This window comes from Micromys minutus (assembly GCF_963924665.1).
Source record: "Micromys minutus genome assembly, chromosome: 23".
NCBI classification, from domain to species: Eukaryota; Metazoa; Chordata; class Mammalia; order Rodentia; family Muridae; genus Micromys; species Micromys minutus.
The window spans coordinates 20,476,110-20,503,826 of record NC_137958.1 but is presented as its reverse complement, the minus strand read 5'-3'; the positions used below and the strand labels follow the sequence as shown (position 1 = coordinate 20,503,826).

Below are 27,717 nucleotides of genomic sequence, written 5' to 3'. Positions count from 1 at the left end.
ATAAGAAAGTCATACATTGAATAGAAACAATTTGTGTTTATGTAGGTATACACCATTTCAATTTATATAAATCACTTCAGTGCTAAAAGGTACTTCACAGTAGCCAGTAAGTGTTGAGATATAGTACTTTACCAGTGTTTAGACCTTCAGGTTTTCATTGGCTCAGTGCCCTTCGGCAATGATCCAGACCACTCTATGAAGGAAACCACACATGTTGGGACTCTGAGGTCTAAAGGGTGTCCTTTGCACTTTTACAATTGAAGCAGTCTAGAACACACAAGTGAATTATGGGTGTCTGGTTGTTAGTAGTTTCCCCAGGAAAATTTTAAAAATTCTGTGCATAGTACTCAATTGGAGTAAGGGAAATTTAGCTTACAATGTGCATATCAAAGTCATATACTCACAAGGCTGTGCCTAATGAAAAGTAATCATTGTTGTTCATACACACAATTCAGTTCTAGCTAGAACCTCAGCAGGCAGGCCCAGCTGTCTGTGGCAAAACCTTCAATATATCCCACCAACTGTAGTGATACAAAATAACAATCGACCAAGGTTTTTATTTTCCTCAAATCAAACCATTCTCAGTGGCCTTCAGAATTAAAAATTAAAATAAAATAATAAAAAGTCTCCCCACTGCATATAAACCTCTATCCATTCCTTGTCCACAAGCTTGAAAACTCAGGTTTTTAATAAAAAGGCTGCTAGCTCATTTTTACCTGTGTCTAACGCTTCTCACAGAATTTAAGTTCTTCCTGTTACTTCACTTGCTCTGCCTCCTCTGTCACTTTTTCCCCCTACATTTCAGTCTCTCTTTTACCCATTATCTCCCTATCCCTTCTTTACTCCCTACTGCCATTTCCTTTAACTGGTCTGCTAATACTTTGCAAAATGAATATGCTACTTGCAGTAGTTTGCCTTTAGTGAACCTTCCTGTAGTGGCTCCACACCTTAGTTCTCCACATATAATTTCTGACTCCATTCATCCAATCGCATTGTCTTGTGACAGTTTGTTCTCCATGCAAACCTTAGCTCTAGCTTGTTCTTTCCACTGACTACAGTATTCCGAGTGTTTATAGGAATGTCAGATGTCTTACCTTATTCTTTAAAATTAAGACACTCTCATCCAAGTATATATTCCTTAAATGTGGGAGTGATTTCAAATTGTTTTTTTCCCCTGTCATAAAAGTTGTTAACTTCTGGGATTTTTTTTTTTTTTTTTTTTTTTTTTTAGTTTTCAAAGTGAATAATCAATTTATGTATTGTTTTTAATCAAGAAGCATTCAAGTAAGAGTCAAAGAATGATAAATATGTTTGTGTGTGCTGGGTGAGGCAGCCTAGTCTTGCTCTTTATTTGTTTGTTTGTTTGTTTGTTTGTTTGGCTTAGGAGTGTTCTTCCTGCATGTACACCTCCATGCCAGAAGAGGGCATCAGATCTCAATATAGATGGTTATGAACCACCAGGTGGTTGCTGGGATTTGAACTCAGGACCTCAGGAGAACCAGATAGTGCTCTTCACCACTGAGCTATCTCTCCAGCCCCCTCTTGTATTGGTTGTACAAAAACACCCCACAGTTTTGGACTTTTATTCCACAGCTGTGGTAGGGCCTCTGGCAGTGCAGGCTCCTGTGCCCAAGCACCTGTTGGAAGATACTGCTTACTCTGAGGTTATAAAGGAGACAGACAGTGAGGAAGAGAGCATCAAGCTCTCTACCATTAAGCTATGTTCCCCAACCTTGAATTTGTGAACTAAGGTCTTATTATGCAGTTTAAGCTGACTTTGACCTCACTGTGTAATCCTAATCAAGTTCTACAATGTTCAGTAGTGCCTTTGGTTTGAGGACATAGACTGTGGATGTTTTGTATGGATCTGAAGTATAGTGTAAAACTAAATACAGAAAAAAAATAAAAAGAAAAAAGTTACAAAATATACTCATATGTTTATCCAGGTAAAACAATGACTTAACACTAGATTCCAGAGTCTGGAGGCCAAAGAAATGGTGGTACCACCTGATCAATGATTATTCTGAGGAAAAACATTTTTTCATGAGTGAAACATCAAAAGATCTTGTCTCTTTCATTAATAGACACTTTATATTGTAGTAATGTAAGAGATTTCCCTTCTGAGACATCAAGCCTACCTCACCTGTGCAGTCAAAAAGTAGTACATAGAAGAACTTTGGGTGTATTTGGGACAGCTGGTCAACCATACACAGGCAGTTGTAAAGGATATGGTGAGAACATGTTCAGCATTGACACTTTTAAATAGACCTTCAGGAACTGTGGTGCCTAAACAAATGATTCTAAAATGTATTATCTGTAACTTTGCAAATGAGCCCTGTCTTTCTCAGTCAATTTTAACATGTACTGGCAATGATTCATACAGAAGCTGGAACTCCATGTGTAAACTTCAGGTTTAATAGACAAATCGAATTCTTTGGCTTCATTTTCACCTCTTTGTTTTTGTGTCATCATGGCTGACAGTAAACTGAAATACCTAAAATATTCTGTTTAGTCATGTAGCTTGATCAGACTTCCATAATAAACTTTGGAGATTTTTTTTCTCTCCATCTGAAGATGCTACTTATTTTGGAAGCAGTTCAAACCTGCATGGGTAGAATGAGTCTTAATATAGATGTAGGTAAGTGTCAAGGAGTGTCTATTTTACTGGCACTATTCTAGATGTCACTTCCTGTCCTTTGGCCTTGACAGAAATTTAAGCTGACTTACCTTCTTAGGCACCCTTGTTTAGATTATGAGAGTTGGGCATTTCCTCTGCATGAAGTTATTTTCTTTATAGTTGTCTGCATGAGGGTGAGGGTCTTGTTCCACTGAAGTATGTAGTTTCACTATGAGATAGATTTTAGTACAGCAAGACTTTCACTTTCAGAGTCTTCAGTTGATTTTCTTGAATTAGACCTAAGATCACCACAATGACAGTTCTATGTACAGACTTTATTTTTTATCTTAAAGTGTGTCTGTGTGTCTGTCTGTCTCTGTGTGACTTTGGGAGCATGTGCTTGTGAGTCTAGGTGCTGAATAGGTCCGAAGGAACAGGTCCTCTGGAATTGGAGTTGGGGACAGTTGTAGATCGCTGGACATGGTACTGGAAACTCAAATGAGTTTCTCTAAAGAAGAATTATTTACTTTTACCAGCTGAACCATAGATCTAGTCTAAACTTACAGTGTGCATCCAACAGAGGAAAGAGAAGCCTCATCTCCCATATCATGTAAAGGGCATACAACATTACTTTAAGAAGGAATATCACTTTCCCTTATTTTTCTAAGCTGGAGGCCACTTTTAGTTGACTTTAAGCAAAAACAACAGGGCAGTCAAATGGGACATCTCAGCAGCTTCCAGGAGGAGAGAAAAAACAAGGAGAAAGAAGTTAAAATTAAGGACTTTTCAGTTAGGGTCCAAGAAGGACAACATGTTCAGGAGCAGAGACTGATCGATAGTTGAACGGGAATTTGACTAGGGAAAGCCCTTGCCGAGAATTAGTGATAAAGTCCAGAGTTTGGGGGAAAGCATGCTTTGGTTATTTGAAAGAGAGAGAGAAAGGAAAAAAAGTGAGATAGTACTAGAAAGGAATTTCTGTAAGCTACATGCCACATTACTCTTTAGATCATGGCATTTGTCTAGTTCATGGGAAGCCTTTTAGGATGGCACTGCTTGATTCCATACAATCAGCACCTGTCTAAGCATATTCTGGATGTGTAGACTAACAGCAGTTTAGCCATCAAGCATGTTCACTGACTTCACTGTTACTTATTGTCCTCCCTTGATTTTGAGACTAACTCACAGGAAAACTGGAAAACAAGAACTTTTGGATGATCCCCAAGGCCATTACCCTAACAAGTTCTCAAGGGGTCATTGTAGCACCAAAAGTGGGCTTGCTCTGACAAAAACACATTTCTCAAGGGGAAACAACAAAAACAGATCTCCAATTTCTATATCTGTTATTGTTGGACATAGAAGGAATAATAATCTAAATGAACCTTCCTTATCAAATTTGTAGATTTTTACATCTTTGAGATACATTTCACTTGATATTTTGCTTCAGTTGAAATTTTCCTTTGATCATCAAATTATACAATCCACCCCAGGAAATAAAATTTTTAAAAATGCTGCTTTAACTTTAATATTGTCATGGAAGAGTTACTTAATCTCATTCATAAAGTGTACCCATTGGAATTTCATATGTAAGAAAATACCATTAGCCTTGTTATTACCCCTGAGATATTAATAAAATCCACCAAACACATTTTTTGTATCTTGTTTCTTAGATTTTTTTCAATATTATTTTTGTTGGATTACAACAAAAGTATAATTGAGAATTTTCTCTAAAAAACAATATATTACATTCATTGAACCATTATAAACAATCTCTAGAATTAAATAAGAGGTTGCTTTTATTTTAAAACAATACCTAATCATTTTGATCCCTTTATCCAGTTCATTTATGTCTTCTCTCTTGAAACTGAGATTTTAAAATTAAGCATATGTAATGTGTTCAATACATTACATTAAAGTGAATGGATGCAGTAGTAATCCAAAGCGAATTGTCCCTTGGTACTTTTAGCTAAGATAAAGTATAAAATATTTGCTTAACAAAACGAATGAGAAGAAAAGAAGGAGAAAGAGGAGAGAGAGAGAGGGTGTGTGTGTGTGTGTGTGTGTGTGTGTGTGTGTGTGTCACTATTTAGTTGAAGCTGACCTGGTTCACCCAGAATCCTGCTCCTGACTCAACTTCCCAACATTCTTAGTGATACAATTTTAATGTGCCAACAAACAACTTTATCTTCTTCTTCACCTCTTCCTCCTGTTTCCCTTCTTCCTCCTCAAAGCACTCAGAAAATCTAAAGTGTTAATTAGACTATAAAATGATTCTAAGTTATCAATGTGAGGAAATTTACTTTTATATCACAATAACTATGAAGCTTTTTTTCTTGTCATTACTACCAAATCCAAGTAATTACAAGCATACATGATGATTTTGAAGCTCATCAAATTATGCCCTCATCTATTTTAGCATCTATGAAATAGCTGAGTCTGCAGCTGTCAATCCCATACTTTTGCTTAAGTGTTTAAGCTTCTTTGCTAACATGAAAAGACCTTCTCTACTTCCCTTTCAGTGGGAAGTTTACAACTAATTTCTATATGTGAGGCCCCTGCCCCATTTGTTTTATGCTGAGTGCAATCAGAAATCCCTTTATAAATAATGGCCACTGACTGAAATCCTATTAACTCGGTGGCCAGGCAAAAGTGCATACAATGCTTCATTCTCTGAAGCTCTCCTTCATAGAGAAAAGAATTGGAGTAAATATTTTCTCCACCGAAGCTTTTTACTGATGAAAGAAAGATGCATTTATTTTAAAAACAAATTAATACATGAAATCAAGAGAATTTAAATCCTTGAAACCAAGCTGATACCATGATAAGTGAAATTTTTATATGAGACACCCTACTTAGTTTCATGCTGTTTAATCTTCTTCCGTTGCCTACTGTGCAAATGATGTCCTGTTATCAGAGCTGTAAAACAATTGCCCTGTTCATGGATGTACTGGCTCCTCAGCTCAATGAAGATATGCAGGTCCCATCTGGTCACTGTAATGAACTGTCAGACTAGAGACAGAATACTCAGGCTCCTGCCAAAACTTTGGCCAGAACGCCCGAGCTTCCAATTCTAAAGGGATCTTGAAAAAAAAAAATCATTTTTTTTGGACTGCTGAGTTATGTGTACATAGCAGGTCACAAGCAGAGTAGGGAAAAGCCATGCCCATTGCACTCATCATCAACAGTCACAAAACTTCAGTAAGTCACAGAAGGTAAAGGAGTATCAGAGTATGACTCAAAAAATGAAAAAAGAGAGGCTTAGTATAAAGAGATGATCACGGATAAAATGCAGGTAATATACTCAAAGCATTTGGATTAAACTTACTGGGGTGATGGGAACTAAAGAATCTATTAACATGCCTAAAGGCAAGCTGGGGTTTGGGTGGGCTATATGTTCTGAAAGAGATGCAACAGTAGCCTGGAAAATTGGTGCATTTATTATATAGCTGAGCAATGGCAGAGTACCTAATCTCAGTGGTAGTTTCTGTAGGTGGAGAAGTCTCAGGCTGCTGTCTTATAGGATGATATGTTGTGGATGATATGTTCTGCATACAGTGTTCACATTAGGATCCTGACTGGAGAAAAGCCCTGCCATTTCATGAGTTGAGACATTACAGCTTTTGACATATCACTAATCATGTCAAAAATGCACATTTACTCATGACATTACCTACTCCAAAATCATTGATATTTTTATTTTAGTGGCAGACAAGTACTTAAATATATTTAATACTTCAAGTGTAAGATTTAACGTGAAGCTAAACAGCTTCCATTGTTTTCTCCTTCTTTTATTTGATAGTCTCTGTATTTACATTTCAGATGTTATCACTCTTTTTACCAATCCCATCCCCCCTCCCCCTCACATTGCCTCCATGCAAGTGCTCCATCTCCCACATCAGCACCTTGGCGCTCCCCTACACTGGGAAAAGGACATTCTTAAAGGCTGTTCTAATTGCTTAGCAGTTCCTTGAGTTGAAAGAAAGTGGAATCTGGTTAACTTGTATGTATGATGGTTTTAATTTATCTGAAAGGTAACTTGTATGTATGATGATTTTAATTTATTTGAAAGGCTTTTTAAAATAAAGATTATTAAAAATTAATAAATAAGAATCTTAATTTCAACGTTTTTGAATGAAGAATATAAAAAGTTTAGAAATTAAAAGAAAGAAAATGAAAGATACAAACGGGATTCCTTAGAGCTTTTTGGGAAAGCGTGGATAAGAGTAACTGAGCCAAAAATGAAACATTATCCAACCATTAGTACATTTAGAATTTATTTTGCTTTGCTTAGTGTTCCTCTCTCCTTCTTGCCATGTATACTTCTGATGATCTACTACTGTATTCTTCTACTCTTCCAGATGCCGTTGGCACCCGAGAGAGACTACATAGTTCAGGCTCCCACTGTGTATTATTATAGAAGAAAATAGTTGATGAAAAAACATTGCCTCCTGACCTTTGATAGAAATATCCGCTGTCTGTGAGGTTCTGGATTTTGTCTCTAATTAGGTTTTATGAACACATTGAAGCTTCCTATTCAGTCTTTTGGCATCCCTGAAGTAGGCCAAAGGGCATTGACAAACGTTGTGCTTGCTAACTTGACTCAATTAAATTGCCTTTTCAAGATGAAACAAGAAGCAGATATAATTAGGATTTCCTTAGGATGTTGTCATAAGGACTTATCATTCCTTCAATGTTTCTATAATTTTTCTAACATAAACTACTTAAAAACACATTGAGTGACATTTTCACCTTAATAAATGACAAGTATAAATGAATTATATGAGTCGTAAATAAAGATTACTAACGAAGCTCCTAATTTATGAATGAAGCAATAACTAGAGGGACCGCACAATATTTCATTTGTAAGTTTCTTGATTAAATTTCTATGAAGTGAAGAAAAATGCTCAAAAAGTCAAAACTAAAACTATCATTTTAAATTTGTTTTGATCTTTATTTTAGAGAAAATTTGAAGTATATTTATTTGTAGTTGATTGATAATATGCATACATAACCCAAAGTATTTCACTGGGAAACTTCTACAGCTAATAGACACTTTCATTAATGTGCCTGGATACAAAATTAACTCACATACCCAGTAGCTTTCCTTCTTACAAATGACAGATGAAAAAGAATCAAGGAAGCAACACTTCTACAATATCCTCAAAAATATGAAATATCTTCGAGTAACATTAACCAAGCAACTGAAAGAATTCATTGTGAAAAACTTGGAGATACTGAAGACAGAAAGGGAAGATTACAGAACATGCAAATGTTGTCCATGTTTATAATTAGTAAGAATTCTTTTCTTTTAACACTTCAGCCAGTTTCTCTTTCCTCCAATCCTTCTAGATTCCCCCCATTCTCTTCGCCTAATACCAATTAGAAAGCACTCAAGCCATGTTCTCTTGACTCCTAAGCCATGGAATCTTTCCTTTTTTCTTCACCTTCTTCTCCTGCTCTTGGTTTTCCTCCCACCCCAAAGTGCAGGAACCCTAAAACTGCCTTTGTCTCCTCTGCCCAGCTATTGACTGTCTGCAATTTTATTCACCAATCAGAAGTAAAACATGATGTCAAGGTCACATATTGACATTTGGGTCTACCTGCAGACTCTCTTGTCTCTATGGCAACTAGAACCTGAGGCCTGCAATTAGCATAGCAAAAAAATAACAAAACCTCAACACTTAATGATGAGAAAACTGAGATTTATAGATAATATGCTACTATATCCTTAAACACAACTCTATTAAAATATAGAAATTACTTATATGTTCACTGAAGTATTTATTTTAGGTAAGATTCTTACTGTATGAAATGTATATTATTCTCTCCCTCCCTCCCTCTCTACCTGCCTCCCTTCCTTCCTCCCTCTCTCCCTCCCACCCCTCCTCTTTCTCTCTCTGGTTTTGGGCTCAAATTCTCTATGTAGTTTTGTCCTGTTGCCTATATAGAAAAGATCAGATACATATATGAATCACTATAAGAGTTTTCTAGCAGGACTGGAGACAGACCCCATGGTTTCATGACATTTATACACACACACACACACACACACACACACACACACACACACTTAAATTAAAAAGTATGGATATTAGATTCCTAGTTTATGTGCATACATTTATGCATTAAATATCACTTCAAATAATTACTGAGATACAGAATTATTAAGCAAATTTTGCAATTACTCTATAAATATGCATGTACAGTGTGCACTATTAGAGTATAAATGTAAGTACTGTTGTGTTATTTGGTTTTTATATAGATTGTACTAAGATTATTTCTGTCCTTCAAATTATTTACTAGTTACCACTCACACAAAGCAGGTGTGGTGACAGGAAGCTGAAAACCCCAGCATGTGGGAGTCAGGAGTGAGTCACAGATGCCCCTTTATTAGATGTCAATTTGAATTAGAGAATTTTAAAAACATAAACATTTGATTCTAATAGCTACAAAATGAGTAGAAAAGATTCATCTCTGAAATATTGCCACGATGCAGTTTTTTCTTGTCAGAATATTTAGAGTCCAAAAGCCAGTCACATTTCTCACACATTTATTTGTTACTTGTCTGTGAAGTACTTTTTGTTAAAGTAATCCCATTTGTGAAACCAAAGTTACTGATATCATTTTGCTAGAATAAGCCAATATATAATTTCAACAGATCCTTATTAATTTTAAATCTTTTCATTGGGTATTTAAAGTATTTATATTTCAAATATTATCTTTAAGCCCCTCCCCCTCCCCATGCTACTATGAAATGCTCACACTCCCAACAACCCACTCCCACCTCATCACCCTGGCATTGCCCTGTACTGGAATGAGCCTTCACAGGACCAAAGGCTTCTCTTCCTATTGATGCCAGACAATGTCATCCTCTGCTGCATATGCAGCTTAGCTATGGATAACTTCTATGTGTGCTCATCAATTGGTGGTTTAGTCCCTGGGAGCTCTGGGGATTCTGGTTGGTTGATATTGTTTTCTTCCCATGGGGTTGCAAACACTTTCAGCTCCTTCAGTTTTTTTCTATAGCTCCTCCATTTGGGTCCCCATGCTCAGTCAGATGGTTAAACGCAAGCATCCTCATCTGTATCAGTAAGGCTCTGGCATAGCCTCTGAGGAGACTTCCATATCTGATTCCTGTCAGCAAGCACTTCTTGGCATCAGCAATAGTGACTGAGTTTGGTTTCTGCATATGGGATGGATCCCGAGGTGAGACAGTGTCTGGCTTAAAGAATAGACTATTTCTTTAAAAAAAATGTCTTCTTTGTAGCATTATCTTAGAATCTTTGTGCCACTATACAGAGAAATCCAGGACATCTTCTATTTTCATCAGATCCTAAACAATGTTGGGGAAGGTGGATGAAGGAAAGAACTTGTGCTGAAACACTGTTACTTTAGCAGTGATTAAAGGATTTATATAAAAATGGTTTCTGTGATTCTACAAATTACCAGTACTTACATGACATATACCTGCAGGTCAAAAAACAATTCCTTAAAGTCGTAATTAGCTTTATTGCATCACCAACTAAGATGAAACAACTCGATTTTATAATTATATGTTCAAACCAAAAATGTGTAATAAGAATATCAAAATACATTTCAGAGATTTATGTTTATTGCAGAAGCAAAATAATATAATTGCTTTTTATTTTTTTAACTCCCTAACAAATTGAAACTATTAAATTGTGTAAGACAAAGTCAGTGAATTAGATAGAAGACCATCAGGAGCACCTATCTGAAACAATCACTCTAAGAAGAAATTAAGAAAGACAGATCACCAGAACTCCTTAATTCTCCCATGGTTTAGTGGCTTCTTCCTGAATACGTTTTTTTCTCACCTTTTATCTTTCATGGAAATGGAGTATTATGTTTGTAGACCTGTCCCAGTGAGTAAACATGATCACTTTACTCCAGTACTTTGACTGACTTGGACAAGGCCTTCTTGTATATGCATCCAGTGTACCGACCAAACAGCAAATATTCCACAGTAGCATTTAAACCTTCATGAATAGCACACAGAAACTAGGCATGTTGTTTTGGCATGTTGTCATTCTTTAAATAGTATTTTGGTTTTAGATAAAGCAATGTTTTTAATTCACGTTGAAGATGTCCTTTAATTCAAGCTTTACACACTCAGTCATTCCATCTTCTGGTTGGATAAGGAAAAGTAGAATTCCATAATAAACTTTGTTCTCTTTGCAACTCATGTAATATAAAACTTACATATTTACCCTTCTTTTTACTATATTATATGTTCCTATAAATTATGATGGATTAACTATTACAATACATAACTCTCTGAATCCTGCCTTCCAAACCTGTCCTGACAGAATAAAAAGACTCAGTTTTTTAAGATGAAAAACAAACACACAGAAAAACAGAATCACAGATAAACAGAAAATAAAAACATAACATATTTAGTGAAACATAACTTAGTGCCAGCAGACAGAGAGTGCCCATTCCCTCAGCCCTCTGCCCAAACAGCAGACAGAGAGAGTGCCTCTGTTGCTTCATGGTTAAGATTCTCAGATTTCGGTGACATCAGATTTGGTTCAGATTATCATGAGTTCCTTTTGTGCTGTTCACTTTTATCTGATGGCTATGTGATGGAGCTTTCTGATAGAAAAATGAAGAAAGGAAGAATGGCTATGTTTTTTTTTTTTTGAGATTTTGTGGTTTTTAAGTAAAGTATGCTTCGAAAATATTTAGCTATTTGCCATATGTGTCTGAGCTTTGTGTATGGCAAACATGGTGAGTCACCATGGTGACTTAGGACTTGGCTTAGACATCACACGCTCCGAAAGTGACAGAGTCCTTGTCTGCTACCTCACCATACATGTCTATTGTGCACCAGCACATGGAGAAACCCAGAAACTCCTCATGAATAGAAAAAATGTTAACCCGAAGTTCTGTTGACATCACAGTAAGAGAAGGTGGCCCTCTCAAGAGAACTCATTTGTTATATATGTTAAAGTCAAGAAACTTATTAAAAATAGCTGCCCCTTCATCGTTTTCACTTAGAAAGTTTTCAGACAGGTTTTGGACAATATTTATGTCTGGATTCCCATGCCATGGTCGATGTCTACGCTTCTGTACCATTCATTCTCTTCTGATCAGAATTAGATGCTTTAACTCTGCCTGTTCTTATTTATCTCTGTATGTTTTACAGATTTATTGGCCTGCTGTAAAGGAACGAGTGGAACTATGTAAATTAGCTGGGAAGGATGCCAATGTAAGTATCAAAGCTTAAAATTACCCCTCAAATCACACAGTAATGGTTTAGTAAATTTTTATATTCATTTCCTTGAATTAATAGCATTACTATGTTACTTCTTCTATGAAACTATGCTCTGTAGACATCATTCCAATAAATGGAATGGTAGTGGGAACATGTAACACAAAATTTGAAAGTAGAGAGAGGAAATTCAGGTGCTCAAGGTAGCCTCTGCAATGTAGTGAGTTTGAGGGTGATCTGCACTATGCTAAACCCTGTTGCAAAAATTCAGAAAGAGCAAAACAAAGAAAGACTTATATGGTATAAAATATCTCCATCTTACAAGAAGCAACACTAATACCCACAACAGTCCAAAAATGGAGAAACAACTTACTCTAACATATTAATTCTAAATATTGTTTTCTTCAGAAAAGTAGATTAGAAGCAAATCAAAATATTTGAATATAAACCACCAGGAAAAAATTGCATTTCTCTGAAGGTGTAACTGCTATTGTGCACATTTATTTATAATTTGTAAAATAAATGTAAATTATCACTCATAATAGATTTGCAGCTTTTATTTCCTTTCACCTGAGCTGAGGTTGGATTTACAGCATGCATGTGACTTCTTTTCAGTGGTGCCACAGAAATGGCTGGAATAGTCTGGAGATGAAACATTCAGGATTCTGGCTTACGAATCATAAGCAACCACTCCAAACTTTAGTAATTGCACAGAATTACTAATCAGATGTACACACATGGTCTTCATAGAAATTTCTGAGAGTATGGTGGTTTTCACTACAATAAAACAATAACTAGGAAGTTTCAGAAAGAAGGATTGCCACACGTTCAAGGCCAGCCTGAGGTAGACCATGCTCTGCTTTCTCAGAAAATGAAATAAATAAAATGGAAAACTCAGCTTTAAACTGCCACATAAGTCACTGCAGGCCCTCCTTCAGGGAGACTGAACTGTTGGAGTTTGCTGAGTCCTGTCTGGATGACTCTTGCAGTAGTTAGGCAGTACCGAAGGCTTCCCAACTGCTCTGCCGTTTTGTCTGTAGCAGGACTGAATGCCTTTCACTGCCTCCTCTCCTCATCCATACTCCCATCAGGCCAGGTATCCTGTGCTCTGCACTGACTTCCTGCCCTGTACTGATGGGGATAAACATTATTTGTGAGCAAATTCCTGAACTTCACTCAAGATGATCAGAAATCCCAATCTTGTGACAAAATGTGAACGTCTCCTGGCTTCTGTTGCAGTATCTTCTGACAGTGATACTGCTAAGAGTTAAGCTGTGCATTGTTTTCGTGTATGATAATGATAAATAATATTCTTTCTGTGAAAGCATAATTAGACTAAGGAGGAAAGATGATTAAAGTACATCCTATAACACAAGATACCAGTTGTGTTGAGAAACATAAAGGCTAAGAACTAGAATCAAATTGGCTCACTCATTCAGCTGTTTATTCATTCATTTATCTATCCAATAAAAAGAGTAGCTAAGTTGGTATTGCCAATAATTACAATTACCTCGAACCGGGCAGTAGTGAGATTAGAAATTGACAGCTAGCCTGAGATATTTGCTGAGCCTCTATGTCAGGATAAAAAGAAGGAAATGATACTTTTCTGAAATATATTCCTCTTCTTCTTGTGACATGAATGGCCTCGCCCTGTTCAATATCTCCATACTGTGCAGATGCCCATGAATGAAATTAAAAAAAGAAAATCAACAGCTCTTTATTGAACTTGTGGGGTTTAAATAGCTTGGTAATGACATATGACAGTTTTCAAAATAGTTTGTCAATCAGTAGGAGTGTAGCAAAACAACTGTGAATAATTTTATACTTGTGAATCATGTATATTGAGGGTTTGATAAGGAATAAGGAAAGAAAGATGCTTTTGGTGAACTACAATGAACCGATGTCAGTTTTCCCATGGGTAGAGGAGGGGTACAGAATGAATGCACTATGAGAGCATTCTCCCTTCCCTAGACTAAGTTACACAGTAACTTCATTGCTCCTCTTGTTCAGTTACATCAGGGGGAGACTAAATTTCTGGAGTTGCTACCCTGAAGTCCACTATTTGTGAGCTAATAATCATGTTTAACTTTTAAGTACATCTACTGCTAACCTTCGGTTAAAGATTTAGGGCATTTTTCTTCCTTTTACCGAAGTCTATAAAATTTGATACCGAATTAAGCAAACACAAAGGGTTATTTTCAGCACATCCTTTGAAAACAGTGTTTTATTTTAGAGTTAATAAATACCAGTTTCATTTCATTTAGTTTGTTAAAGAATTACTTCTGATGTTTATAGTTATAATCTCATTTAATCCACATTCAATATCACATACTTGTCCACTAGTGAAGACAGAAACTGAATCTGGAAATCTGAACACATCCTCTGTGCTGCCATAACACTATAAAATATAGTCAGTAGATCAAAAATCAATTTTTTCAATTCTTGTTTCTAATATAATGATAACAGAGATTCTCATTTTGAATAGTGTTACATTGATTTTAAGCAATAGATACTGAGACAAATTTCTGGGTTTTTTTTTTTTTTCTTGCCTCTACATGACCCTCTTTTCCCCTCCTTTCTAGTAATTTTTACCGACTTCCAAAGAGTATGTTTAGGATTAACAGTGTTTGGAAAGACTATTCGTTTACACAATGGTACTATATAACTGCAAATTGGTGAATTATTTACCATCACAAAAGTTAACTAGTGGTGATGGAGAGGGAATGGGAGCTGGAGAACTGGACAGTTGGGGACCATTACATTGAACATGCATCTGAAGAAGGGAAGGATGGTAGAAAGGGAGATGGTAGTGGTTTGCTTTTATTTTGAATGAAGAGATTTAAAAGAAAGGCACTAGGGAAATGCTTTAGTTTTACCTATAAAGCTTGATTTATACTGCTTAGTGTAGGCAAAAGAAAGCAAAATGAGGTTAGCTTGGGCTATTTGTTAGTTTAGCCACAAAGGTACCAGCATTGACTGTAAGAGATATTAGAGAGGAAAGACATCTTTCTGCTCTGAAATCCTGCAGTTCACTGCTCTTCTATATTTACTTTTGAAGGAAGTCTAAAACTAAGTGAGGTTATTGTCAAAGCTTGGTAAATTATATGAGAGAAAATAAGGAACGGCTTTCAGATATGCTTTTCGCCTATAACCACTAGCAGGGCGAGTAATAGCAGTGAGATGTGCGATCTTGTACTTTGCGTATTTACTAAGTTTCCAGATGAAATCACTATCTGCATAGTCTCTTCTAACAGAGTGCCATAAGCCTTTCCCATGCTATAAATGTTTTATGAGGCCATTTTCAAAAGCAGCTCTGCATTCCTTCCTTTACGCATCATTTCGTCAAGGTAGTGTTGTTCAAATCTTGACACATAACCAGTATTTCCTGCTGCAAATGATCCTGCATGTGAGACTCCTGCATCTAAATATTGAGATCATCAACTACTGAGTAGTCTTTTACAAGTTAAGGACTTAAAACGTCCTGCGTCCATGTAGTGAAACTGACCTCCAATAAGCAAATGATATACTCTAAACACAAGTCCATGGTTAGAATATATGTTTTTCCATGGCTGGGCTATTAATGGACACACCATAAAGTGATATCCATTGTGCATGCATGGAAGTGTAAAATCAAGGTATTTAACTTTTGCTAACAAAAGGAAAACTTAGTGTGCTTTGTCTTGAAATTCTTTAGTTATACAAGTACCTAGTATTTTTCATAATTGTAAGAATATTTCTTCTAATGGCTTATAATTATTGCAGTTTCTGGTCATTTATAAAACATAGACATGCAGTTTTTATGCTGTTGTTTATGCTATTGACAGGAGCCTATGAGACATATGCTTAAAAGTGTTGCAAAGGTTATTTTTACATGATTTCATAGTTTTCTTGATTTTAAATTCAAATAGGAATACCTGTCATTATCTTTTCTTTATTTTTTTCCCCTTTTACTATAATAGGATCTTTTCTTAATATATATTTGCATTGATGGATTTTTTAAACGAAATTCTGCATTTGGATTTTAATATAGTTATTTTGTAGGAATCTGTAGATTTATAGATGATATAGATAAACATAGATTTAAATATTTTAAGGCCTTAGCAGTTTTCTTCAAAGAGGGTTGAATCTGAGAAAGGTATCTGGGAAGAATCACAAGAACAGAAATCAACAGCAGGTGTGATGACCTATATTTTTAATCTCCACACATGGGAGGTTCTGGTAGGAGAATCTATAATTCAAAGTCAGCCTCTGCTACATGGCAGGTTCAAGGCCAGCTTGAGATACATAAAATTCAGTCTCAAGTTTGAAAGAAGAAAAGTCATGTGTCATGATATTTTGTAAAATACGTTCAAGGACAAAAGCAGAACTCTAGGCCCTGGGGAAATGCTAAGTGATTTATTTATCAGGCTCAAGACCCTTCAGGCTTTGGGTTCAATTCCCAGTATTGCCAAAAGAAAGCTAAACACATCAAGGACTTCGAAATCCATGAGTGTCTTCCCATAGTTCATACAAACCAAATGACTCAGCTTAGCATCTGTGAGGTATCTGAGTTCCGTATTAAGTTATGTTGCTTTAATTTGTACTCAAAGATTGGAAGTTCATCTGGTTTGTTATGTGCTTATCTCCATGAATAAAAAATAAAATTAAATTCTCATTAACAGACTTTAATATATATTCATTTAACTTCTTTGTTATTCATATATATATATAATGCAAAATGTTAAAAGTTATAGTATTACTTGAGAGAAATAAAAAGTTTCTATTGGATTTGGTGAGTTTGCCTAGTGGTTAGACTTGATTCCTACAATGCCTGAGGAAGAATGTAATTCACTCCCCAAAATGCAGATGATTAGAGGAAAAAACAGAATCTCCCAATCTGACCTCTGTCAGAGCACATGCACTGTGGTCCCAAAATGCCCATGTTCCCATCAGCACTCACACACATACACTATACACAGAGAATATGAAAGGGTACAAGAAATAGTAGTGGTAATAATGAGTTGATGCTTACTTATTGTTCATATTACACACGCACACATACACACACACACACACACACACACACACACACACACACACATTGTATAGTAGAAACAGTTTGGTTTGTGTGAAAAGGGGATTAGATCCTCAGAATAAAGAAAACTGAAGAAACTTAATGCTTTTCCAACCTAAGTCTTTAACACAAATTCCATTTTGAGCAATGGCTGACAGGTCAGCCAGTTCAGGGAAAGTTTAAAAGGTTGCTTCTCAAAGTTTTCATTCTTCATGCCTCAGAGAATTACCCACCTTCAGTAGCCTAGCAAGTCACAGAGTGAAATTAAACCAAGTTAATTATTCATCATACCATTTAAACAAAACTTTCAAACTTTGTGCATAAAGAGGACAGCAGCATATAATCTCTAAGAGTTAGCATTGTAAAGACATGAGCTAAGAGGTCATTCATTGTAAAGAGCCTTGAATCGGGGTTGTTCAAATGTCTGCTCTGTGCAAAATGTGAAGTTATAGTTCTTACCATTTTATAATCTAATCACAGTTTTCCTTCCCTGAGAACCACCCTGTTCAACTCCCCAAACTATACTTTCACAGAGCAAGGATGACACTTTTGTGACCAGGTATCTCAGGACTCAAACGTACTATTGTCTATTTCATATCAGCCTAGCAGAAAAGTCAGTTGTAAAATTAAAATGATTCCTAGGAATCTTAATGATGGAGAATGGCTTAGATATAATTCTGGGTTTTTGTTTTGTAATTATTAAAATTATCACATGTGTGCCTAAAACTTTTTATGGACCCCTATATGGCATTTTAAACAGTGCTTCATTGTACAGACCCATATCATTCCGATTTTATAATTTATAATTGGATGATCAATCGTGTTATTTATTTATGCAAGAATTTCTTTAAGGACCTTCAAACTTGCCATCTGAATCCTTTATGTATTTCACATCCCAATGTCTGGGTGTCTCCTACCAAGACCCCCCCACACAAAGATCTCTCCCCCACTTTCCAGCTCTCCTTCTCTTATGAGAAGAGAGAAACAACCCACCCCCCATGGAATCCTCAACCACCTTCCCAGCACATGAATTCCACACAGGACTAGTCACACCACTTCGAACTGAGGCCGGATGAAGTAGCCCAGCTAGCGGAATGGTATCCACGGGCAGGGAACCACTTCAGTTGTTGGGGACGCTCATGAAGACCAAACTGCACACCCGCTGCACATGTGCATGGGACCTAGGTCCTCCCCATGCTCACTCTTTGGTTAGTATTTCAGTCCCTGAGAGCCTGCAGGGGTTCTGATTAGTTGACTCTTTTGGTCTTTCTGTGGAGTACCTGTCCTCTTCAGGTCCCTCAGTCCTTCCTCCCAACTCTTCCATAGACTATCCATCTAATGTTTGGTTGTGGGTCTCTGTATCTGTTTCCATTTGCTATTGAGTGGAGCCTCTCAGGGGACCATGGCATTATGCTCCTGTCTGCAAGCATAACAGAGTATCATTAATGTGTCCAGGATTGGTTCTTCCCTATTGAGTGGGTTTCAGTTTTGGCCAGTCACTGATTAGCCGTTCCCTCCATCTTTGCTTTGTCTTTGTTCCCTGCACATCTTATAGGCAGGACACATTTTGGATGAAGATTTTATGGGTGAGTTGCTTCTATGGGAATCTTGCCTGGCTACAGGAAATGGCCAGTTCAGGATCCATGTCTCTTATTGCTAGGACTCCCCAGTAAGACACCCTGGGGACTCCCCACATGCCCTGATCCCAGGTCTTTGAGATTCTTAGAGATGTTTGCCTCCAGTTTGTTTTCTCTCCCCTGCTCTTCCTACTCCTGATATTTATTTTCTATGAATGTATGTGCACCCGCTTTTCTATATGTATAAGATGTGTCTAAGGAATCCAGCAGAGGATGTCAGCCCACAAGAAGCTGAGTTACAGGAGGTTAGATTTCTGTGGTTGTATAGAGGCAAAATCATCTGGGAATCTAACCTTCAGCAGTAGGGACCCTGTTCATTAATACACAAAACAAAAGGCACTCTCTCTTGCAGAGGGTTCTTTTAGAAATAAAAGCTGGTTGTGACTCTTATTTAGGGATGGGTTAGGGGCTTAAGAATGGAGAAATTGTTGTAGCCCTAAGGGGCCATGTGTTTTTCATGGAGTCTCTCCTTCATGAAATTACTTGCTTACAACAGTACAGTATCTTTTTCTGGGATAAAGGGTAATAGTTAAGCAAAGTCAATATCATTTGTAACCTAGGAAGAATCCTGATTCATACTACAAGTTTTATGGTGCCTCATTTCGGGGCACTATGTCTGTCATGAGATACCAGATGTGGATTCCAGGAACATCTGTATTAGGATCTCCCATTGCCCAAGAGTGTCCATGCTTTACTGGTGAGGAGTTGACAGCTGGGCAGGCATGGTGAAATTGAACTTCACCTTAAGTTCCCCACGTTTTAATTGGATGCTTGTCTGCCTTGTACACAAGATAAGTGTCTAGAGTGGCAGTGTGCATAAACATTTCTTTGGGTATATGGGGTCATGATGTGTTTCCATTTTGCTGTGATATTTTATCTGTCTAATTCCAGTACGTCAAAGCCTAAGGTTGGAGAGCTGTTCTGAACTTAATGGTAGCCTTATTGAAATCCTTGCTGGCCTTGGCTATGCTGTGAGATTATCTTTCTTAAATTAAAAAAATAAATCGCTTCCAACAAATTTCTAGAGATAAGTGTTCACTTGAAGTAGATAAACTTAGTATAATCTATAATGACATGAATAAATATTCTACAAAACACAGAATTGCTATTTAGTAGTGATAATAATAAAATTTTACAAAATAATTGTAGAGTTTGTTAAATGTAAAGAAAATTTTAGACTTAACGACGTGTAAAATAATGTGAGTTTTCAATATTTAGCAGACATAAATATGATCATGTGAAAAATGGAAGAAGTGCAAAAATTAATCAGATTTGAAAGACTTCTTGGTACTTAAGAATAAAAGGGAGTCTATTATTGAGAAGCAGATTAAGACAGCCATGTTGGTCTGGTGTTTTGATTGATTGGTGAGGCTTGGACGTAGGTGTTGTAGTAGGCTGAGATACATGTTCATATCACAGTAAGAGGGACATTGTGCTCTGATGTAACTTGTGTGGTTCTCAGGCTATGTATTCCCAGGGATTCTGATCCTCATTGAATATACTTATAGAGTTTTGTGTCCTAATACATGAATTAGCTACAAAATTATAACTTCAAGACATTTTCAAATCACTTCTTAAGCCACTGTTTTTCTACATGCTCTTCTGCTTTTTAAGTCAAGTGTTCAAACTTTTTTGCATAAATCTAATGTACTTTTCTTATTCCAGATAATTGAAGCATTCTCAAAACAAGGAATATAAAGGATAATCTTTTGCCATGTAATAATAATGCTTTTCTTTTTTGTACCCAATAGACAGAATGTGCAAATTTCATCCGTGTGCTTCAACCCTATAATAAGACTCATGTTTACGTGTGTGGAACTGGAGCATTTCATCCACTGTGTGGATATATTGATCTTGGAGCCAACAAGGAGGTAATGAAACAGTATAAAATATTATTATCTAATGCCAATACCACAAAATATAAACATTTGAATATAGAGAAAGCATACCTTAAGAACTGTATAAACATTCGTGTTTCTGAATATTGTATAGATTATTCACTAATACATTTTACCTATTTAATAAGTATATTTGATCAAAAATTGTTTTAATGAGGGACAATTTATAAATTTTTGACTCTACATAGCTTCACATTCTTATTTGTATCTATATACACATATAAATTTACATATAAATTATGCTGCAGTGAAAGTGTGTTTACATATATGATCTTATAATTAAATATTATGTACTGTTCATTTTGTCATTTAAAGTTGACCTCATATATTTGTTAATAATGGTGGATAGTAAGTAAGAAGAACTTGAATAATTTCTTGACTCTGTGTAGACGTTCATTCACATGGAAGTCATTATGTTTTCTGGGCTAAATTAATGGAGTGGAATTAAAGGATGTATTAGTTAAAGACTAATTTATTACAGATATCAATGGGCATTTCTAGTAAATGAGAAACATTCAGATTTCAGGATTTTAACTAAAATCAATTTCTTAAGTGCTCTGTGTCCTAGACTGTCCTGTGCTTTGTACGCATCCATCCCTGCCCCCACTTTGGGACATTACACAGAGATTAGTTAGCACCATTGTAACTCCTAATATTTAGGTTAGCAAAAATGAACTCTGGTGGTCTATTATAAACAGACCAACTATGAAATGAAGCCCGGCAGTAGGAGTCGCCAGCCAGGAAGACCAACTGAGCTTTAGACATGTGCTTTATCTTCTCTTTGTAGACACTACCCTCATGTTTATGCATGTATTTCTTATGTGAAAGCATGCACATTTGCAGCCTGTGTGCTTCAGAGTAAAGTCTGAGCCTATAAAACAAAGTTTCTTTATGTCAATTAAACTGATTTATGCAGAGATCAAACCAACAACCGAGGCCAGATAGACTTTCTTCCTCTATAACCAACTTCTCTAACCAGCCTAGAATCAACCGCTTGGAAATAAAGCAGCCCTGAGAGTTAAATTCTGAACGACTGGGAGATTTGGCAATGGAATCTATCATTCTTTGTCGCTGGTGTAATGTTCTCCCGCTTAGCTTTGATGGAGGGCAATATATAACAGTAGCTCACAGCACAGGGTGTAATTACAGGAGCACCCTACAGCGTGTGTGTATTTAGGCCTGAGGCTAAAGGCCAAACTCACAACCTGCCCAGGGAAGCACACAGTCTTCTCTAACTCTTAAAATCAAGCGTGTTAGAAGGAAACTTAGATGTAGCTAATTACTTAGCTTGGGACTTGTCAAGAAGGCTCTGGCAGTCCAATTTACACGTTTTCGTAATAAGAGAATTATGAGGGCAAAGGTCTTTTGAGAGGCACTTGGAACTAGTCTGGAGAGCAGGCACCCTGCTTCATCATGCATGGTTCAGTGATTTTATGTATCATTAATTCCAAAAAAGTTTTTTTTTAGAAGTTTAGGGACTGTTTTTATTTCAAGTAGATAAGCTATTTGAATTGGATATTTGAATAGATAAGCTGAAGAAATGGGAAGACAGAATGATATGAAATGGACTGGAGAAAGCCACCCTGGGAGAGGGTCAGGGAACGGCAGTGACCATGGCTGTCCCAGCCATAGTGGGCCTCTTTCTCCTACTTGCCTTTGTTCCCCCTTGGTTCCAGCAGCCCCAACCAGGCCTCCCTCTCTATCCACCTTTGCTCTGGGAGGGATTCCATTACCTGCCTACTCCTGAGGCCATAGAATCCAAGGATAAAGAATATACAGACAGCTTTATTGTTTTAAAACTTTCCAGCTAGGCACAATTGTTGGGTGCAGAATCTCCTGCCTGGAAAGGCATACCCTCTTCAGTAATCACTGCCGTTTCTCTTCCTGCCCTACACTTAGTGGCTTGTATCAGCTAGCCCCAACCAACATCCTTGGCCCCTACCCGTATTGGGGACTACTGCCCTAGCTTCCCTGAAACCTAATATGACTGATATTTTCTACTCCTTCCAAAGAATGACAGAAAAGCCCTTCTATCTTTTTTGCATCTATCTGCCTTTTCCTCCTGGGACCAGGAAGTCCCAATGGTACATTCTGCCCAGCAATTGTATCCCGACCTATTTTTGACAAATCAAGAACCAATTAGCAAACTAGACCTTAGCTACAGAACCTCCCCCTTAGAGATGCTACTGACTGAGGTAAGACTAGGAACAAGCCTGTGGGGAAAGTAGAGAGTTAAATAATTGCACATTCCACATTTGAGCAAAATGGATCCGAATGCAAAGTAATGGTGACGTTCAACAGCTTCAAAGAACAGGTTTAAGAGTCAAGTTTGACTATTTACCAGTTTCAAGTTCCAAGAGTTCTTGCACACAGCTTTTGTTTATTCAGTGAGGTGTGATGATAACAAGAGTGAGTGCTTATGCAGTTATTTCAAGGAACAAACAACTCAGTATTGACCACACGATGGCCACATGCTTGAACTCACAGAGACTGAGGCAGCACACCCAGGGCCTATGTGGCTGTGCACCGCACGGGACGCTAGAGCTGAAAGGAGACGCGGACACATACTCCGTCCCTAACCCAGAGGTTACCTTCAATTCAATAACCACTTGTGAATGAAAATTCAGTTTTCTGGAAGGGAGTCTCAGTAGAAAATAAAAAAACCTACTCTTAAGGGTAGACTGCATTGCATGCCCAGCAGTAGCTGGCCAACAGAAAATAAACGCAAAGGCATCTTTGGAGGTTCTTCGTCTCAGATGCACCTTGCATCCTCTTTTTACTCTATATGTACTTTGCATACATTATGGCTCCTAGTTTAGACTTTTAGGGAATTTCTGAGTGTGCAAATGTGTCAGTCTCTGTTTCTTGGCCCTTTTCTTAGACTCTTTCTCTTCCATTTATTTGTTTTTCTTTTCCCAGTTCTGAAGTTACTTTTCATTTTATTTTGTTATTTTAGTATTTTATCTAGAAGTCTGTTTGTCTTCTAAGGAGAGATATAAACAGAATGGATCGGCATGAGAGGGTGGGAGGGAGGAACTAGGAGTAGAGGAGGAATGATCAGGATATTGGGTAAGAAAAAAATCTATTTTCTTTTTTTTTTTTTAAGGGGAGAAATTTAGTATGTTTTGGTATATTTTAATATTTACTCATCAGGAATAGTTACAATCCATAGGTGTTTGACACTGAGCAAAGTACCTGGTACTTCTGCATTCACAGTTCCGAGTGCAAGCTGTATGTATGTATGCATGTATGTATGTATGTATTTGGTTTGTTGAGACAGGCTTTTTCTCTATTTATCCTTAGCTGTCCTGAAACCTGCCCTATAGACCAGGCTGGCCTCCAACTCAGAGCTCAGATATCTGTTTGCCTTTACTTCCTGACTGCGGTTGGTTGGATTAAAAGCATGTACTACCACTATCTGGCCAAAGCTGTAGTTCTATGTCAGGCTTGGGGTGAAAATTCAGTAGACAATCTGATGAAGTGAAACCTTCACTATTACCTTTTTGAACTATTAGATATCACTATTTGCCTTAAAATACGTCAGTTTTATTTCATGAAATACCAGTTGCTAGCCAGTCTCATTTAATTGCTGGTACTGTTTTTCACTGGACTATAGGTCATTTTAGCCTTGTTCAGAAAAAAAAAAAAAAGAAAGAAAGAAAGAAAAAGAGAGGAAAAAATATCAAATGACAACTTAACTCAGGAAATAACCTGGTGTCCTCTGTCCCTTTTGCTTCCCGGCTCGATTTCTAAGTAATAGCAATGATGGTTCTTTCTTGACTTAAGAGCAGATCTGTTATAGCAGATCTGCTGTCCAGAATGCCTGCAGTGTGGGTTTCTCTCCTGACTGCATAGGCTGAGTCATCTCCGAGCTGCTGGAAGGTGGTGTTGTCATTGTTATGAGACTCTGGGGATCATGGAGCTGGGCTCATTAGGCATGCATATTTTCCTTGGAAAGTTCTGCATAAGATGACTTTCCTCTGAACACTGAACCTCTGCCAATGTCATTCTATCTGTGCCCGTTATTATAAAAATAGATTCCACAGCCAAAATAACTATGTTGCTCTCAAACACAGTGTTTTCATGATAGTGAAAATACTACAACAGGATTTTTTTCCTCCCTCTACATGAATCAACATTTATGAAAATGCACTGTCTTTTTAAGGACACTTTTATGCCATTTAGCAGTTTTTAGCAGTCACCAGTCTTCCGTGGTACAACTGAAACTGCTTAATTACATAAATAATAATTATCATGCTAAAATGCAAATAGGACATAGCAAATTCTTTCTCTGTTTTGTTGTTGTTTTGCTTTTGTTTTTGTTTTGGACAAGGTAGTTCTGTTTTGTTTCTAGGACAGGGTACAAAATTCTCTAGGTAGCACAATTCATACCTCCTGATTTTCTTTGCCCCTACTTCCCTGGCTGCAGTCTCAGAGGTATACACCACCATGCCAAAAAGCAATTTTATTTATTTGTTTGCTTTTATTTATTTACTTACTTACTCATTAGATGGCCTATTTTTTTGTTTCCTAAGATGGGATTATTCTGTGTAACCGTGGCTGACCTGTAACTCTATCTGTAGACCAGGCTGGAGTCAAACTCAGAGATCTGACTACCTCTGCCCCCCCTACTTCTGGGATTCCAGGAATGCTCCATCACCACCAGCTGCAGACTGATATTTTTATAGTTAATGGGAGACTGGGAAATGACTAATTGGGTGAAATCTACTGCTACAGTGTCAGGAACAGTATTTAGATTCAGGGGACCTACATAAAGCTAGATGCAGAAGCACTGTGATTTCAGTACTTCCTGTTGTGAGATCGGAAGTAGTGACAAGCATCCTTACATGCTCAGAGCACAGACTGTCTCAAACAGGATGCACGATGAGGGCCAGCATCTGAGGTTATAGTTATAGTTCCTGAGCTTGCTGTCAGTCACTGTAGACAAATTGGTGAGCTCCAGGTTCAGTGTAAGATGCTTTCTAAAAGAAGAAGGTGGAACAGAATTAAGAAAGACATTGGACATAATGTCTGCCCTCCACATTTATGAGGACACCTGTGTGTAGGCATATTAATGAACATGTGCACACACACGTTAACACATACACACATGTACACAAGAAACACAACAAAAAAGTCTTTGAAAATACCGCTTGCTTTATTTATGTTTGTTTGTTTGATTGTTTGTCTGTTAGTTAATTACATCCCAAAAGCTGCCCCACTCCTGTTGCTCCTGAGTCCCTCTTCCCATCTCTCCTCCTCTTTCACTCTTGAGAAGCTGCCACTCCAGTCCAGGTATTTCCCCCACCCTTCTGCATCAAGTCTCTGCAGGATTAAGCAAGTCCTCTCCCACTGTGTTGTTTTCTGTAATGACAGTGATCCAGACAAAATGCATTTTGCACAAAACATTACTCCAACCTGAACACAAATTGATTTGCTAAAAGCAAAAAAAAAGTGAAAATAGCAAAGAAAAACAAGAAAACTGGGCATGGAGTCTTTAGAGATGTAACAGTACCTCAAGAGTTAAGTCACTGCATAAGGCTGTGTGTGTGCTCTATTATTTTTCATTGAGTTAATGAATGGAAACCTAATTCTTATCTGCACGGTTCTTGCTGACTGTGATAAATTTTAAAACGTCATTGTATTTCTTACCACAGGAACTCATATTTAAACTAGACATGCATAACCTGGAGTCGGGCAGACTGAAATGTCCCTTTGATCCTCAGCAGCCTTTTGCTTCAGTAGTGACAGGTAAGATCAGAGCAAACAAGGCTTGTGTCTAAGTGAGTCCCTAAAAGGCCTGTGTAGACTCAACCCCATTTTCTGACCGGATTGAATAGAAGATCGGATTAGCCCTTCCCTGCATGTTGGTACTGGCCTCACTATATGAACGTCATTGTCTGTGATGTGAATGAGGTGACAGAATTTCTGCCTGTCTACCTTTTAATCTAATGTCTGACTGAATTCGCTCTAATGCAAATATCACACTTCTTTGTTCTCAAACTACATTTACTCACCTGAGATTTTCTAATACTCACCATTAACCCTCTTTGTGCTCAGGAAGGTTCCATATATAACATTTCTTAAGTAGCTGGAAGAAATAAAATAACCAGCAATGAATCATGCTACAGAATATGGCTGTAGACTGTCTAAGCGTCCTTGCTCTCATATTTCTATTAATAGAAATGTGAGTGCTTTTTCTCATGCCTGTAGCCCTGTCTGGCTTTCTGTGCATCTTAAACTCTCATAGAAAAGACTGTCTTGTTGAAAGGCAATGCTGTATGGTCTGAATTGTGTTCTAAAGACCATCAGCAGGAGCCCTGCATTTTAAACATTATAAATACGCCTTTTTTTGATTGGTCCATGACTTTGGTCTCTTATTATGTAACTTGTCTATCAGCTGTGTGAGGTAATAAGACTGAAGAACCATGACATTTTAATGTCCACATAGTGGGAACCAGAACTTTTGCTTTGAAGCGAATGTGTGTTTTGATGTTATACAACCCATAGTCATTTCTTCTTAGTTGAAGCCATAGATTATTTTCATCTGTTAAATGGGACTGATAAGCCCTTAATAAAAAAGCAATAGACTGTGGATGTGCTGACCCTTCTTCAGAAATCCCTGTATAACTCCAAAAGTAAACTTGCCAGTTTTTAAACCTGGATATTTAGGTCAACATTATGGCTAAAATACACTTTTTTCCTGACAAAATATTGTCATGTTTGTGTAGATTGTCCTAAAACTGTTTGTATTTTAATGTTAATTCCACTTTCCTAAGAAGGGATGCCTAGTCACTCCAACTGAACCTTCCCATTTAATTAGTAAAATAAAGGAAAGCCAGTGACTGGGCAGGGCGAGGGAGGTAGAGAGGGCTGAGAGGTCTGAGGAGGTCAGAGGACAGAGGGGGAAGGTCATGGCAACTTTGAGTTTCCCAAGGACCAGCTAGACCCAGGTGATATTAATTGGTGTTAAATAGCTATGAACAATAAGGATTTTATAGGTCTAGTATCTCATATAGAAGGACCGTTTGTATCTTTGTGTATTTGATGCAGTCTTGTTGTATAGAGGGTTTGTGGGTTGAGAGTTGAATATATAAACCTGTATGAAAAGCTATTGGGCTGTAGAGTTGTGTTTCTGGGATTTTGGTGTACATAAACACCCCAGGAGAGAGGCAGAGAACAGGTGGTAGTAATCAGCCCAGGGAAGGGAGTTGTGTGGACAGGGTTGGGCCGTGGTGTTTTTGGTTCAGACCAAGCTCCAGAGGTTCCAGCAGCTCTGTATC

The 27,717-nt window shown here is 37.3% G+C and overlaps 1 protein-coding gene across 1 annotated transcript in view; it reads left to right on the top strand.

Moving 5' to 3' along the window:
- Window positions 1-27,717, top strand: part of SEMA3D (semaphorin 3D) — a gene marked incomplete at both ends in the record, with an annotated part of 107,155 nt that overhangs the window by 21,348 nt on the left and 58,090 nt on the right. The window contains 3 exons of the mRNA XM_080936271.1: window positions 11,781-11,843; window positions 20,288-20,407; window positions 26,092-26,185. Of these exons, the coding sequence (XP_080792397.1) occupies window positions 11,781-11,843; window positions 20,288-20,407; window positions 26,092-26,185 (277 nt within the window). The remainder of the gene's footprint in view (window positions 1-11,780; window positions 11,844-20,287; window positions 20,408-26,091; window positions 26,186-27,717) is intronic.